Source organism: Gorilla gorilla, chromosome 16 (genome assembly GCF_029281585.2).
Source record: "Gorilla gorilla gorilla isolate KB3781 chromosome 16, NHGRI_mGorGor1-v2.1_pri, whole genome shotgun sequence".
In the NCBI taxonomy this organism is placed as follows: Eukaryota; Metazoa; Chordata; class Mammalia; order Primates; family Hominidae; genus Gorilla; species Gorilla gorilla.
In genome coordinates this window covers 29,243,241-29,260,293 of record NC_073240.2, presented here as the reverse complement: position 1 = coordinate 29,260,293, position 17,053 = coordinate 29,243,241, and the positions used below count along the sequence as shown (strand labels likewise).

The 17,053-nt window shown below is 43.9% G+C and overlaps 1 protein-coding gene across 6 annotated transcripts in view; it reads left to right on the top strand.

The window, feature by feature from the left end:
- OCA2 (OCA2 melanosomal transmembrane protein) overlaps nt 1-17,053 on the top strand; it is a 342,139-nt gene that overhangs the window by 97,397 nt on the left and 227,689 nt on the right. For all 6 annotated transcript variants that reach the window (XR_010130936.1, XR_010130935.1, XM_004055869.5 and 3 more), the window contains 4 exons: nt 10,124-10,195; nt 11,107-11,172; nt 14,136-14,192; nt 15,597-15,721. Coding sequence is in view for 4 of the 6 variants with exons in the window: in XM_004055869.5 (XP_004055917.5) it covers nt 10,124-10,195; nt 11,107-11,172; nt 14,136-14,192; nt 15,597-15,721 (320 nt within the window). In the remaining 2 variants the exon portion in view is untranslated. The remainder of the gene's footprint in view (nt 1-10,123; nt 10,196-11,106; nt 11,173-14,135; nt 14,193-15,596; nt 15,722-17,053) is intronic.

The following is a 17,053-nucleotide window of genomic DNA, read 5'->3' as shown; positions in this document are numbered from 1 at the left end:
AGGTTATTGATTTTTTTGCTCTTGATTTGTATGAGTTCCTTACATATGTTTGATAATAACCCCTTATTAGGTATATGGTTTGCAAATATTTTCTGAGTCTGTAGGTTGTCTTTTCATTTTGTTGTTTGTTTCCTTTGCTGTGCAGAAGCTTTTTAATTTGATATGGTTCCACTTGTTTATTTTTTGCTTTTGTTACCTGGGCTTTTAGTGTTATATCCAAAAAATCATTGTCAAGACCAGCATCAAGGAGCTCTTCTCCTGTGTTTTCTTCCAGAAGTTTTACAGTTTTAAGTCTTACATGTAAGTCTTTAATCAATTTTAAGTCAATTTCTGTATATGGTGTAGGATAGGGTCCACTTTCATTCTTTTGTATGTGGTTATCCAGCTTCCTAACACCATTTATTGAAGAGACTATCCTTTCCCCACTGTGCATTCTTGGCATTCTTGTCAAATATTAGTTGACTGTAACATGCATGGGTTTATTTCTGGGCTGTTGATTCTTCTGTTCTATTGGTCCATATATCTGTTTGTATGCCAGTCATACTGTTTTGATTGCTATAGATGTGTAATATAGTTTGATATCAGGAAGTGTCATGCCTCCAGCTTTTTCCTTCTTACTCAATGTTGACTTGGCTATGTAGGGTCTTCTGTGGTTCCATATAAATTAGAATTTTTTTTCTATTTCTATGAAAAATGCCATTGGAATTTTGATAGGGATTGCATTGAATCTGTAGATTGCTTTGAGTAGTTATGGACATTTTAGCAATATTAATTCTTCCAAACCATGAACATGGGATATCTTTCCATTTATTTGTATCTTCTTTGATTTCTTCATTCATGTCTTACTGTCCTGAGTGTACAGATCTTTAAACCTCTTTGGTTAAATTTATTCCTATTTTATTCTTTTTGATGCTATTATAGATGGGATTATTTTCTTTCTTTTTCAGACAGTACATTGTTAGCATATTGAAGTAAAACTGTTTTTTTGTATGTGTTCTGATTTTGTATCCTATGAATTTACTGAATTTGTTTATTAGTGTTAGTAGAGTTTTGGTAGAGTCTTTAGGGTTTTCTATATATAAGATCACATCTGTAAACAAATAGAGTTTAACTTCATCCTTTCCAATTTGGACATTTTTAATTTTTTTTTGTTGTTGTCTAATTGCTCTATCTGGTACTTCTGGTACTACGTTGAATAGAAGTGGTGAGAGTGAGCACCCTTGTCTTGTTCCTGATCTTGGAAGAAAAGCTTTCAGCTTTTCACTATGGAGTATAATGTTAGCTGTGGGCTTGTTATATATGGTCTTTATTACGTTGTGGTACATTTATTCTATACCTTATTTGTTGAGAGCTTTTAATTATGAAAGGATGTTGAATTTTCTCAAATGCCTTTTCTGCATTCATTGAGATGATCCTATGATTTTTATCCTTCATTCTGTTAAGGCAATGTATCACATTTATTGATTTGTGTATGTTGAACCTGTCCTTGGATTTGGGAATAATTCCTACTTAATCATGGTATATGATCCTTGTGATGTGCTGCGGAATTCAGTTTGCTAGTATTTTGTTGAGCATTTTTTTTTATTATACTTTAAGTTTTAGGGTACATGTGCACAATGTGCAGGTTAGTTACATATGTATACATGTGCCATGCTGGTGTGCTGTACCCATTAACTCGTCATTTAGCATTAGGTATATCTCCTAATGCTATCCCTCCCTCCTCTCCCCACCCCACAACAGTGCCCAGAGTGTGATGTTCCCCTTCCTGTGTCCATGTGTTCTCACTGTTCAATTCCCATCTATGAGTGAGAACATGCGGTGTTTGTTTTTTTGTCCTTGCGATAGTTTACTGAGAATGATGATTTCCAGTTTCATCCATGTCCCTACAAAGGACATGAACTCATCATTTTTTATGGCTGCATAGTATTCCATGGTGTATATGTGCCACATTTTCTTAATCCAGTCTATCATTGTTGGACATTTGGGTTGGTTCCAAGTCTTTGCTATTGTGAATAGTGCCGCAATAAACATATATGTGCATGTGTCTTTACAGCAGCATGATTTATAGTCCTTTGGGTATATACCCAGTAATGGGATGGCTGGGTCAAATGGTATTTCTAGTTCTAGATCCCTGAGGAATTGCCACACTGACTTCCACAATGGTTGAACTAGTTTACAGTCCTACCAACAGTGTAAAAGTGCTCCTATTTCTCCATATCCTCTCCAGCACCTGTTGTTTCTTGACTTTTTAATGATTGCCATTCTAACTGGTGTGAGATGGTATCTCATTGTGGTTTTGATTTGCATTTCTCTGATGGCCAGTGATGATGGCATTTTTTCATGTGTCTTTTGGCTGCATAAATGTCTTCTTTTGAGAAGTGTCTGTTCATATCCTTTGCCCACTTTTTGATGGGGTTGTTTGTTTTTTTCTTGTAAATTTGTTTGAGTTCATTGTAGATTCTGGATACTAGCCCTTTGTCGGATGAGTAGGTTGTGAAAATTTTCTCCCATTCTGTAGGTTGCCTGTTCACTCTGATGGTAGTTTCTTTTGCTGTGCAGAAGCTCTTTAGTTTAATTAGATCCCATTTGTCAATTTTGTCTTTTGTTGCCATTGTTTTTGGTGTTTTAGACATGAAGTCCTTGCCCATGCCTATGTCCTGAATGGTATTGCCTAGGTTTTCTTCTAGGGTTTCTATGGTTTTAGGTCTAACGTTTAAGTCAATATAAGCAACTTCAGCGAAGTCTCAGGATACAAAATCAATGTACAAAAATCACAGGCATTCTTATACACCAATAACAGACAAACAGAGAGCCAAATCATGAGTGAACTCCCATTCACAATTGCTTCAAAGAGAATAAAATACTTAGGAATCCAACTTACAAGGGACGTGAAGGACCTCTTCAAGGAGAACTACAAACCACTGCTCAATGAAATAAAAGAGGATACAAACAAATGGAAGAACATTCCATGCTAATGGGTAGGAAGAATCAATATCATGAAAATGGCCATACTGCCCAAGGTAATTTATAGATTCAATGCCATGCCCATCAAGCTACCAGTGACTTTCTTCACAGAACTGGAAAAAACTACTTTAAAGTTCATATGGAACCAAAAAAGAGCCCGCATCGCCAAGTCAATCCTAAGCCAAAAGAACAAAGCTGGAGGCATCACGCTACCTGACTTCAAACTATAGTATAAGGCTACAGTAAGCAAAACAGCATGGTACTGGTACCAAAACAGAGATATAGATCAATGAAACAGAACAGAGCCCTCAGAAATAACGCCGCATATCTACAACTATCTGATCTTTGACAAACCTGAGAAAAACAAGCAATGGGGAAAGGATTCCCTATTTAATAAATGGTGCTGGGAAAACTGGCTAGCCATATGTAGAAAGCTGAAACTGGATCCCTTCCTTACACCTTATACAAAAATTAATTCAAGATGGATTAAAGACTTGTTGAGCATTTTTGCATCTAAGTTCATCAGGGATATTGGCCTGAAATTAATTAATTTTCTCTCTTTCTTTCTTTTCCTTCTTTCTTTCTTTCTTTCCTCCTTCCTTCCTTTCTTTTCCTTTCCTTCTTTTCTTTTCTTTTATATCCTTTCCTCTTTTCTTTTTCTCTCCTTCCTTCTTTTCTTTCTTTCTCTTTCTCTCTCTCTCTCTTCCTTCCTTCTTTCTTTCTTTCTTTCTTTCTTTCTTTCTTTCTTTCTTTCTTTCTTTCTCTTTCTCTCTCTCTTTCTTTTTTTTTGTTGTGTCCTTATCTGGCTTTGGTATGAAGGGTACCACCGGCTTTATAAAACAAGTTTGGAAGTGTTCTCTCTTCATTTTTTGCAAAAGTTTGAAGTTTTATAAAAGTTCCAGTATTGGCATTCTTTAAATGTTTGGTAGAATTTACCTGTGAAGCCATTGGTGAGACTTTCTTTGTTGGAAGGTTTTTGATTAGTGCTTCAATCTTCTTACTTCTTATTGGTCTGTTCAGGTTTTCTATTTTTTCTTGTTTCAGTCTTGGTAGGTTGCATGTTTCTAGGAATTTACCAGTTTCTTCTAGGCTATCAATTTGTAGGCATGTAATCTTATGATATCAGTTGTAATGTCTTCTTTTTCATTTATAATTTTATTTATGTGAGTGCTCTCTTTTTTTTCTTGGTAGGTCTAGATAAAGTTCCATCAATTTTGTTTATCCTTTCAAACCCAACTCTTAGTTTTGCTGATCTCTTCAATTGTCTTTCTAGTCTCTGTTTCATTTCTTTCTGCCAATATTTTTTTCCTTCTGTCAACTTTGGGCTTAGCTGGCTCTTCTGTTTCCTTGAGGTATAAAGTTAGGGTGTTTATTTGAGCTCTTTCTTCTTTTTTAAAGTTTTATTTTATTTTTAATTAACAAATAAAAATTGTATATATGTATGGGGCACAATGTGGTTTTCAATTCATTTATACACTGTAGTGTCATCCAATCAGGCTAATGATTTTGAGGTAGGTATTCATCACTATAAAGTTCCCTCTTAAAACTGCTTTTGCTGTGTCCCATAAATTTTGGTATGTTGTGTTTCCATTTTTGTCTGTCTCAAGATACTTTCTGATTTCCATTTTATTTCTTTTATGACACATTGGTTGCTCAAGAGTGTGTTGTGGCTGGGTGTGGTGGCTCACACCTGTAATCCCAGCACTTCAGGAGGCTGAGGTGGGCAGATCATGAGGTCAGGAGTTCAAGACCATCCTGGCCAACACAGTGAAACCCCGTCTCTACTGAAAATACAAAAATTAGTCAGGCATGGTGGTGCTTGCCTGTAGTCCCAGCTACTTGGGAGGCTGAGGCAGGAGAATTGCTTGAACCTGGGAGGCAGAGGCTGCAGTGAGCCAAGATTGCACCACTGCACTCCAGCCTGGGTGACAGAGTGAGACTCCATCTCAAAAAAAAAAAAAAAGTGTTGCTTAATTTTTGCATATTTATCAATTTCCCTATTTTCCTTCTGTTATGAATTTCTAGTTTTATACCATTGTGTTCGGAAAATATACTTGATATTATTTACATCTTCTAAAATTTGTTAAGTTCAAGCATGGTGGCTCATGCTTATAATCTTAGTGCTTTAGGAGGTTGAGGCAGGAGGATCACTTGAGACCAGGAGTTCAAGACCAGCTTGGGCAACATAGCAAGACCTCCATCTCTGAAAAAAAAAAAAATTAGCTGGACATGGTGGTGCACACTTGTAGTCCTAGTTACTCAGGAGGCTGGGGCAAGGGGATTGCTTAAGTCCAGAAGTTCAAGACTGCAGGGAGCTTTGATTGCACCACTGCACTCCAGCCTGGGTGACAGAGCAAGACTCTGTCTCTAAGACTAAATTTTTTTTAAAAGAAATAAAATTTGTTAAGACTTGTTTGTGACCTAATATGTGATATATCCTGAAGAGATTTTGTGTGTACTAGAGAAGAATGTCTTTTTCTGCTGTTGGGTGGAAAGTTCGGTCTATGTCTGTTAGGTCCACTTGGTGTGCAGTGCTGTTCACGTCTGCTGTTTCCTGTCTGGATGTTCTATCCATTGTCTTAAATAGGATATTAAAGTCCCCTATTACATTGCATTGCTGTCAATTTCTCCCTTTATCTCTGTTAATACTGCTGTGCATATTTAGGTGCTCTGGTGTTGGGTGTGTACTTATTTATAACTGTGATAGGTCCCTGTTGAATTGACCATTTTATCAGTGGAAGAGGGTGGGTAATGACCTTCTTTGTCTCTAGAGACAGTTTTTGACTTACAGTCTATTTTGTCTGATATAACTTTAGCTATCCCTGCTGTCTTTTGGTTACCATTTCCATGCAAATGGTAACCAAAAGAAGTTTTGTCTTTCCATCTGCTCGGTATCCCACCTATCTGGAATTTACATGATGACTAGCTGTAAACCTGTGTGACTATGGAGGGGCAGATGCGTGAAGATCAGAGATGCCCTAGATAATTTCCTTGGGGGCTGCCCCCAAACTCTTTCCTTTCTTCTCCCAGGAAGCGATGCTGGCCTTCTGTTTTGCAGGCTCTGTTCATGCATTTTCTGCTTCTCATTTGCTCAGCGTGTATTGCTTGCGCTGCAGAGCACTGAAGAAACCAAGAGAGGCACGCCATGCTCACAGGAGCTCACAGCTGGACTCTTGCCAAAGAAACTCGTAGGCACAGAGTGTCGGCTCGACCGGAGAGGAGTGCAGTGATAGAACGGTGGCTGGGTCTGTGAGGCGACGCCTGGGAAGCTAGGTGGTGCGTTCTGTGCCTGGGAAGTGGTTTGGGTGTAGGAAGAGGTGTGCTATATTTCCCAGAGCATGGGCAGGAAGAGAACCTTTATACAGTCCTTTAAGGCAGGGGTCCCCAACCTTTTTGGCACCAGGGACTAGTTTCATGGAAGACAATTTTTCCATGGACCGTGGGGTGGGACATCATTTTGGGATGAAACTGTTCCACCTCAGATCATCGGGCATTAGTTAGATTCTCATAAGGAGTGTGCAACCTAGATCCCTCACATGTGCAGTTCACAGCAAGGTTCACGCTTCTATGAGAATCTGATGCTGCCGCTGATCTGACAGGAGGCAGAGCCCAGGCGGTCATGCTCACTTGCCCAGCTCACCTCCCACTGTGCGGCCCTGGTACTAGTCCGTGGCAGGGTTAGGAGGGTTGGGGACCCCTGCTTTAAAGCATCTTTTAAGAATTTTTATTATTTTTACTCTTTAGGTCCATTTACCAGAAATTTTTTTATTCCTGATAGCTGAAAATTCTTTTTCTTAAGCATAGAAATTTAGTGCTTTTTCTTAAGCATAGACATAATGATGGACACATCATTATATCTGAAGTAATGAACTCATCTTCTTCTACAACCATGTAGTTTAAAAAGTTTTATTCCACATCCTAGAGGCTGATCATCAGCATGCTTTTCCATTTTTTAAATGGGAAGTGATAGTTTCGCCTCCCATGTGGTGTGTGGGGCCCCTTAGCTGGTGGAAGAGGGTGGGTTTCTGAGTGAGAATAGCTGCATCCACATGTCCTAAGCACTCACTGTGGGCCACAGAGATGCTCATGTGTGGATCACTTGCAAGCCGGTGTGTGTGACGAGGGAGGGGAGAAAGGTGTTGATGGTGGCAGTGGGCGGAGCAAACGTAGCGAGGGTGCTAGGGGTGTCAGTGAGACCACGATGAGCCCAGCTGTCCTGAGAGGGCCATGGCTGTCTGCCTTGTCGTTTGCTCATTTGTGTGTTAATCTGCTAGGACTCATGATTTCATGATGTCCACGGACCTCCTCCAGAGCTGAGGGCTCCTTGAGGTATTTAGTGCAGTTTTCTGATTTTACAAATGAGCAAACAAGGCCCCACGAGGAGAGAGGAGGTGCTCTGGAGTAAGAAAATGCTGGTCTGTATCCTGGGTGCGCGTGTCCTTTGTTTTCCGACACGGGGACAATTATTCAGCTGAGACTGTTTCCTCCTCTGCAAAGTGGATTATCATAGTTCTACTTCATGCAGTTGCTGTGAAAGGTGCAGATGGTGTGTGTAGAGCACTTAATCCAGGGCCAGGTGCACAGTAGGTGCTCAATAAAAATTAGTTATTTTTGCTGCTATCCAATCCTGCTGACCAGTGACTGGCAGTCATGGCTCTTCACTCTTTTTTGTTTTTTGTTTGAGACGGGGTCTCGCTCTGTTGCCCAGGCTGGAGTGCAGTGGTACAATCTTGGCACACTGCAGCCTCTGCCTCCAGGGCTCAAGCAATTCTCCCACCTCAGACTCCCGAGTCACTGGGACTATAGGTGTGTGCCACCACACCTGGCTAATTTTTTTTTATTTTTAGTAGAGATGAGGTCTTGTGATGTTGGCCAGGCTGGTCTTGAACACCTGGCCTTAAGCAATCGCCTGCCTTGGCCTCCCAAAGTGCTGCGATTACAGGTGTGAGCCACCGTGCCAGGCCAGCTCTTTGCTCTTTACTGGAAGTCTCCTTTCCCTTCAGACAAAGTTAGCCCAAAGGTTAAGCCAGAAGAAAGGAACGTGTCATAGAGTGAGGTCGCAGGGCTGGCTTGGAGCAGGCTTCATCCCTATCTGCTCTGTCCCTGCAGTGACTTCCTCCTGTCATCCATGGGCTGTATTTGCATGCTGTCACATCCTGTTCTACTAATGAAGACTTAATTAAATATCAAAAAAGAGACATACCAAAGTGGGAAGTGTCTTCGCCTTGTTCTCTGTAGGGCGGAGAGGGCAGCCTGGCTCTGGTGCCTGCTCACCATAACCAGCGGGTGACCCTCCACTCTCAGAGCCATGGCTGTCAAGTTGGGGATGAATGCCTGCCCTGCCTGCTTCCTGGGGCCACCCTTGGCATTGGATAAGGAAGTATCCTTAAAGTGGGTCCTAAACTGGCTGGGCACAGTGGCTCACGCCTGTAATCCCAGCAGTTTGGGAGACGAGGTGGGTGGATCACCTGAGGTCAGGAGTTGGAGACCAGCCTGGCCAACATGGTGAAACCCCGTCTCTACTAAAAATATAAAAACTAGCCAGGTGTGGTGGTGGGTACCTGTAATTGCAGCTACTTGGGAGGCTGAGGCAGGAGAATTGCTTGAACCCAGGAGATGGAGGTTGCAGTGAGCCAACGTGGTGCCACTGCACTCCAGCCTTGGCAACGGAGTGAGACTCCGTCTCAAAAAAAAAAAAAAGCATCCTAAACTAAGACTGAAAAGCAGAGAACGAACAGAAGGAATTATTAGAGTTTGGTAGCAAGTTATTGGATTTTAGGTATTTACATTTAAAACAAACAAAACAACTCTTAAAAAGTGAAACTGTGAAAAGCCAACACCTAGTATCACATTTCCTGAAAATGAACTTTGAATCTAGTACTACACATTATAAATGAAATAATTTTAGTCAGAATTTGCATTTCAGGTAATTACTGGTAAAGGGAGTCAGTTTCTGTGAGATGGAAGCTGTGAAAAAATGGAGTGGAAGTCCCTTTAGGGGATTAAGAAATGAATAATGCATGCTAGCGTTTAATTTTCCGCTTGTTCTTGCCACATTCTTTTTGTATTTTTTTAACAAATTTATTGAGGTATAATTTAAATACCATTAATTTCACCCCTTGGAAATGTACAATTAAATTATTTTTACCAGATTTAGAGTTTTGCCACCATCACAAGTTCTAGAACATTTCATCACCCCATAAGGATCCCTGGGACCCGTTTCCAGTCAACCTTTGTTGCTTTCCCCAGCCTTGGGCAGCCCTGATCTTTCTGTTTCTCTAAATTTACTTTTTCTGGAAAGTTCATATAGATGGACCGACCCCATCTTCTGCGTCTGGCTTCTTTCCCCAGCATCACTTCTAAGCATTCATCCGTGCACGAGCTGTGCCGCATTTTCTTTATCCCTTCACCATGGATGGACATTTGGAATGTTTCCAGTTTTCGCCTCCTTTGTATAATGTTGTTATAAGCATCAGTGCTTTGTGTGGACATGTGTTTTCATTTCTTTTGGGTGGATTCCTAGTAGAATTGCTGGGTCATATGGTAAATTTATGTTTAACTTCGTAAGAAACTGCCAAACTGCTTTCCACAGTGGCTAGCCCATTTTACATTCCCACTAGCAATGTATGAGGGCTCCAATTCTCCACATCTTGGCCTTTTCTCATATTTTGTCTTAGAAATTCCACTTCCATTTGAATTATAATCAAATAGAAAAGATGCTTTTGCGATAACACAGACATCTCAATTAGATGAAGTGTTGGACTGTGTACCTTTGGTTTAACAGCAGCCTAGTAATTGGGAGGAATTGATTTATGTTGCTGAACAAATGGGCCAGTTGCCAAGGGAGCATATGGCAAATAATTAATGACAGTTTGCTATGGCCTTTCTTATAGAACATACTCCATCTGGCCTTCCGCTGCTTTATCAGGGTCATCTAATTATTTAGGAAATGCAAGCAGCTTCCCTTAGATGGCAGGTTGGTGGTAGCTGTATGTGTCTGTGGGGTGTCCAGGCCTGAAACATCAAGACCCATGACTTATCATTTGAATAGATGTGGTACACAGTGGCAGATATAGACCCCCTCACGTCCACACAGGCTTTCGTGTGTGCTAACTCCCTCGCGCACTGGAACGCGGTAATTTCCTGTGCTTCTTTCCAGATCGTGCACAGAACTCTGGCGGCCATGCTGGGTTCCCTTGCAGCACTGGCAGCACTGGCTGTGATTGGCGATGTAAGTTGTCACAGTCCCAATCCCTGGCTCACCACTCAGTGGAATGTCAGCTCAAAGATGTTCCAGGATTCAGGCTTTCACTGGTTTTTTCACTATTTTATATGCCACGTCCATGTTTTTGCCCAAGAACCATGCTAGAGGTATGAACTAACAAGCTACAGCATTGAAGAGTATTTTTCATTAGGTTTTGTCACACACTCTCACATCCCAGTGGTGTGATTCCTCATCGTGGCGGAGGAAAGGCTCCTCATGGGCATGTTTGCCTAGGGCTGTGGAGCTGGGTTGTGATGGGGCTGGATCTGGGTGTTGGAACTAGAGGGGACCGTCCTAGCTGGTGCAGAAAGGTGGGAGTCAGTTGGGCCAGGGTCTGTCCTGAAGAGATCAGGAGGCCCCTAGAGAAGTGTGTTTGGGGATGAGGGTGTCCTGTTTGGGTCTGAGCAGGGCCTCTCTGGCAGGGACATGGGAAACAAATGTAGAGAAACAACAGAGACCAGTGGCCACTGGGGATGGAGGCCCAGAGTTGTCTGAGAGGCAGTGCTGGAACCCAGCTGAGAGTGGGACAGCTGCCATGCCAGTTCCTGTCATCTGGTCTCAGGCACGGCACTGCAGAGAGTACATACAGACTCCACTAGGAATGTAACCAGGGGCCAGTCCCGCCATGTGGGAGCTGCCAGAGGCAGGGGCTAGAAAAAACTTTATTACTAAATGCATAGATTTGACATTATAGATGCCCTGGGTCAAGACTGTTTTTCAGCAGCGATATAATCCAACTTCAAAGGCAAGTGGATGGTGAGATTTCCAACCCTGGCCCGCCCACTGAGTGGGTCTGCAGCAGGGGGCAGCGCTTCATTAGGCTCATCACTGGGATGGCAGCGCACGGATTAACTGGCAAATTTGTGCTTTGATTGCAGAGACCCAGCCTGACCCATGTGGTGGAGTGGATTGATTTTGAGACCCTGGCCCTGCTGTTTGGCATGGTAATTACAGCCCTCCCCGTGGGACTGGGCTCCACGCCTGCGGTAACCGGGCCTTCTCTGGCCTCCACCGCTGAGGGTCCTTCATTATGTTAAAGACACAGTGCCTAGGGCTTGACTGAGAAGTGTTAGTGCAGGTCATGAATCTCCTGAGGAGGAATGGAATGGGGCTATGGTTCGTGAGCGGGAGAATTCCAGCCCAAGGCATGTCTGACGATGAAGTCATATTGCCATTTAGAAAAGCTAGCAATTCTTTTGAGTTATTTCCGTTAAAATAAAAAAAATGGACTATCCCAAATAAATAAACCACGTAGGAGTTTCAGTGGGAGAGAGAGTACCTTTCATTATGTGAATAAAGGAAGGTGTCACTCCTAAGTATTAGTTGGGTGTTTACTAATTGATCATAGTGCCCAGTGGCCACTCTGCTGTGAGGAATGCCACCAAGTCCACCTGCAGGATCTCGAAGTGCCCAAGCGGGCTAGTGTGGGACTCACTAGTGTGAGTCCTAACCCAGCTTAACTAGAACCAGTGGAGCCTGGGCAGCAGGGGCGGCCCACATGTTCCTGAGCAGACCCCAAACAGTCCAGTGGTCTGCAGGAGGGCTCTTCCTCTCTGGGCTAGAAGACTTGCTCTGTGTACAGCTGGGCACTATAGATCCTCATTTTCCTTGCCAACATTTCATCCCTCCCAAGGCTGGCTGACATAATGGAGGGCCCAGCTATGTGACCTGATGGAAACCGTGCCGCCATCCTCTGTGGGTGGTGCGCAGGGAGGCAGGCCAGTGCTCTAACCCTGGCTTCACAGATTAACTAATACTTATGTCGGGCCTGAGACGTATACAGGGTTTGGGCATCTGGATAGAAGAGAGGAAGTGTACCAGATATCCCTGAGATACGCCTTTTTTAAAAAAGGAATGCTATATTAGTTTGCTAGGACTATGTAACAAAGTACCACAGACCATGTGGCTTAAATAATATAAATGTATTTTCTCACAGCTCTGGAGGCTGGAAGTCCGAGATCACGGTGTGGGCAGGCATGGTTTCTCCTGAGCCTCCCTCCTGGGCTTGTAGATGGCACCTTCTCCCGGCGTTTTCACTTTGTCTTCCCCATGTGTTTCTGATTCCTGAGACCCTCATCCTATAAGGACATCAGTCACACTGAATGAGGGCTCACCCTAACAACCTCGTTTTAACTTAATTACCTCCTTCAACGCCCTCACTCCAAATACAGTCTCACATTCCCAGGTACTAGGGGCTAGGACGTGAACATATGAATTTTGGGGGACACAGTCAGCCTATAAAAATGGCTTCAACATGTTTTTCTCGGTGGAATTCAGTTCAGCGAGCACTGGCAGGTTCTGCGATTCTGGAACTGCAGGGTACAGGGTCGTTACAACCAGGTCCCTGCCTTTTCTCCCCCATTTCCTGGCAGCCAACCACCCATGGGACCATTTACCCCCATCCCTGAGTTCTAGTCTCCCAGGGTGGGTCTGTCAGCAAATGTGTAAAACACCACATGGGTCTCCACACGCCTGTCTCCTCATGTGTATTCACGTGAAACTACATTGGTGTGCGAAGCCCCATGCTCCACCGTCAGCTCTCAGTGGCCTTTTGGGTAAGGATGAACATTGATGGTCACTCTGGACATGGTGGGTATTTACACTGGGTCTAAATTGACTGGGGACATTTTTGTTTTCTGTAGTTTATTTGAGAGACAATAGTGTCTGTTGGGACTCCTGTTTACTGAGTATTGTAATTTGAATAATTATATTGCATTTTCACAACCCGACAAAGTATAGAACATTCACAGGTAAGGTGAGAAAACTGAAGGACAGAAAGGTTAATTCATATTTTTGTTCAAGTTCGGACTTTTTTTTTTTTGAGACAGAGTCTCGCTCTGTCGCCCAGGCTGGAGTGCAGTGGCGTGATCTTGGCTCACTGCAAGCTCCCCGTCCTGGGTTCATGCCATTCTCCTGCCTCAGCCTCCTGAGTAGCTGGGACTACAGGCGCCCGCCACCACGCCCAGCTAATTTTTTGTATTTTTTTTTTTTTTTAGTAGAGATGGGGTTTCACCATGTTAGCCAGGAGGGTCTCAATCTCCTGATCTTATGATCCGCCCGCCTTGGCCTCCCAAAGTGCTGGGATTACAGGCGTGAGCCATCGCACCCAGCCTCAAGTTCAGACTAATTTTTAAGTGGCAGAATCAGGATCTGAACTTGCATCTTCTCATTCCAAGTTCAACACATGGTGACTGCCATCAAAGAGGTGAAGCAGAGGAACTTCCAGAACATTCACTAGTTGAGATGTCTGGTTGATAAAATTCGGAATAACTGGGACATGACTTTTTATTAGGATCCAGGATGGCTGTTTCTGTTTTCACTAACTCATCATCCTCACTGGAAAGAAACAGGTGATAGGCATTCTGGGTTCACCTGGAACCCAGGGAGCAATCATTTCAATAAAACTCTCAAATTGGTGACAAAAATCAGTTTAATTATTTTAGAAAACAAAATTGAACCCAATTTTAGCATCAGAGAATGTTTAAGTGTTGCTTGTGTGGACACGTAGGTGCAGAAGGCCACATGCTGGCTCCCGCCCGGCTTCTAGCTCTGTGGCTGTGAGCAAGCCACCTCGCACTCTGATCCCATTTTCTAGTCTATAAAACAGAGGGTGAAAATAACTCCTGATTTTTGTGTGTGTGAGGATCAGATGGGATGGTAATGTGCCTTGAGGACAAATCCCTGGACACACATATAGGCACAAAACTGCTAGCAAGAGGCTCCATTCAAGGAGTGAGTGAGTGTACTATTCCAGGAAGCGACGGTCTTTCTGCATCTCAGAGTGAGGAGCTTGGTGATGTGGTGGCTTTCAGAGGCCAGAGCTCAAATGTGTAAGGGATCATGCTGATGTCGTTTTAATATGGTGTCCTGCTAAAAGATTATCCTTGTCTTTTTCTTTTCCCCGTAGATGATCTTAGTAGCCATATTTTCAGAAACGGGATTTTTCGATTATTGTGCTGTAAAGGTAGGTATGATGTTGCACTTAATAATTCTATCCTGATTAATTTATATATGTATTTTTCTGACATTATATATTTAGGAAACAAACATTTAAAACAAACATTGAAAAATTCCATCCTTCTTTTAAAGGTTGCTTCTGCAGGGCAGGGTATACTTGCTATGTTAAGTTGTATGGCTCTGAGCGGCACTTTCAGCTGCTCAGTAAATAAATGAAGAAGGAGGTCAAGGAAAAGGGTACTCAGGTTGAATCGTTGTGTATTATTTAAATTGTCTGGTGAGCGCTACACATCAAAAATTGTTTTGCATATTAGAGTATCCCAATATTTCAAGCCATTAGCTTCTGATTACTTTGCTTTTTCGTGAAATAATTTCCATGATTACTTCCTAAATATTGAATATATACACATTTATGTTTTTAACTGGAACCCTGGGGAGCTTCACCAGCCAGCTCTGGCCTCCAGGATTTGTACCTGTCCTGTCATTCAGGGTTGGCAAGAGGAGAGCTCAACATGTACCATGCCCTGCTAATGCAGTCTAGTGCTGTGCTTGAATATATATTATTTTTGAAACTGAAAAGGTCTTTTTAAAAATTACTCAACAGGCTGGGCGCAGTGGCTCACGCCTGTAATCCTAGTACTTTGGGAGCCCAAGGTGGGCAGATCACGAGGTCAAGAGGTTGAGACCATCCTGGTGAACATGGTGAAACCTCATCTCTACTAAAAATACAAAGATTAGCTGGGCGTGGTAGCACATGCCTGTAATCCCAGCTACTCGGGAGGCTGAGGCGAGAGAATTGCTTGAACCCCAGGCGTGGAGGTTGCAGTGAGCCGAGATCACACGACCAAACTCCAGCCTGGGTGGCAGAGTGAGACTCTGTCTCAAAAAAAAAAAAAAAAAAAAAAAAATTACTCAACAAAGCCCTTTGCAAACTCTGAATGATGGAACTGTGCTGTGATTTTTGTCATCTTTGTGCCCCACCTTATACATGCCAGGTAGATATTTGGTCTATTACTCCTTACTATTAAAAGTATCCCTTAGTTCCCCAGAGATCAGCAGACACTAGGCTCACATGGATCCCAAATGTCAAAGCCCAGGTTGTCTAACCAGAATACCGATGGCATTATGGGGACTGAGGGTCATCACCTGGTGACAAATTAACCATCACAGGGGCTCTGTAAAGGAAGAGGATCAGAGGGGTGACAGTGCTGGCTAGGGAGGATTTAGAATGTCTAGGAACTTCGATGGCCAGCACTGTCTCATCTCGGCCCCCCTAGGACTCTGTGGGTCTACATCTTAACCCATGGGGTAATGTTAGTTTGGCTCCCTGTTCTTAAAGTCACTAATGAAAGGCTGCCTCTGTTCTACAAGCCTGCTGACTCTGGCTTGTACTCTGTGTGTGTGTGGCCAGGCATACCGGCTCTCCCGGGGACGGGTGTGGGCCATGATCATCATGCTCTGTCTCATCGCGGCCGTCCTCTCTGCCTTCTTGGACAACGTCACCACCATGCTCCTCTTCACGCCTGTGACCATAAGGTACGCAAAGCACCTCTGCCGTGGAGGTTGCGGCCAGGTTCTGGCAGGCAGGGGCTCTGCCTGCACTGCCTGGCTCCAGGTTCCATTCTCAGGTGCATGAAAAGGTGGGCGGCTGAGCCCACAGCTCACTGCATTCCAGTCCAGCTCGTGTCTGCTTTGTGTGACTGCAGTACATGCTACAAGCAGTGGGGCCTCAGAAGCTGGTGGCAGAAATGCCTGCAGGAGGTGGAAGACATAGGCCTTGCTTTCCTGGAGATTGTGGTCTCATGGGGAGACGTGTGGACAAGAATGGCTCACCCCTGGTGAAACCCTGTCTCTACTAAAAATACAGAAATTAGCCAGGCGTGGTGGCACGTGCCTGTAATCCCAGCTACTGGGGAGGCTGAGGCAGGAGAATCCCTTGAACCCAGGAGGCGGAGGTTGCAGTGAGCTGAGATTGCGCCACCCCACTCCAGCCTGGGCGACAGAGCGAGACTCCATCTCAAAAAACAAACAAACAAACAAACAAACAAAAAACGGCTCACCCCAGACCACCAGGTGCCCAGGTGCGAGGAGTCCCTGTCCATGTTCTTCTCCATCACCATCTGCTGAGGTGGTGGGAGGCCTCTGAGTGAGACCCAAGGCCGGGTCCTGTGTGGGAGTGGGCTGTGTGGATGAGCAGGTGTGGGGGATGCTGTGATGTGCCTTCTACACTTTCTTTAGAGCAATGTTTCCCAACTGTGTGCATACTGGGTCCCCTGGGGAGCTGTAGAGCACCACTGCCCGGGCCCACTCCCAGGTACTGGTCTGCGCTGGCCAAGTCGTAGGATTCCCAGATTCCAGCACAAATCTAGTGTGAGGCCATGGTGGAGCTCCACAGCTGTACAATGTGGCTTGACAGATCTGTAGGGTGAATACAGTTAGCACGAATTGATTGTACACTCCAAGATAGCTAGAAGAGAATAACTGGAATGCTCCCAGGGTAAAGAACAGATTGATATTTAAGGGGATGGTTATCCTAGTTACCTGGTTTGATTATGTGAATTATTACATTATCATATGCACCCTGAAAATGTATGTATGTATGTATATATCTAGTATGTATTATAGCAATACAAAGTAAATAAATAGAAAATACATAGATGAATAAAACAAAGGGAGGGGGTGAGAAGAGAGCCTAGGGCCTTGGTGTCCAGGAAGGGGGAGGTGGGAAAGGGGCTGAGTCAGCAGGCCCTGTGTGAGCCATCCGCACTGCCTCCACACTGACCCCCACAGCACCGGCTTGCCTGTGGAGGGCCTGCCCTGCCCTGGGGGCCAATGCTCCCTCCAGACCTGGGAGCATTGGGGAAAGGG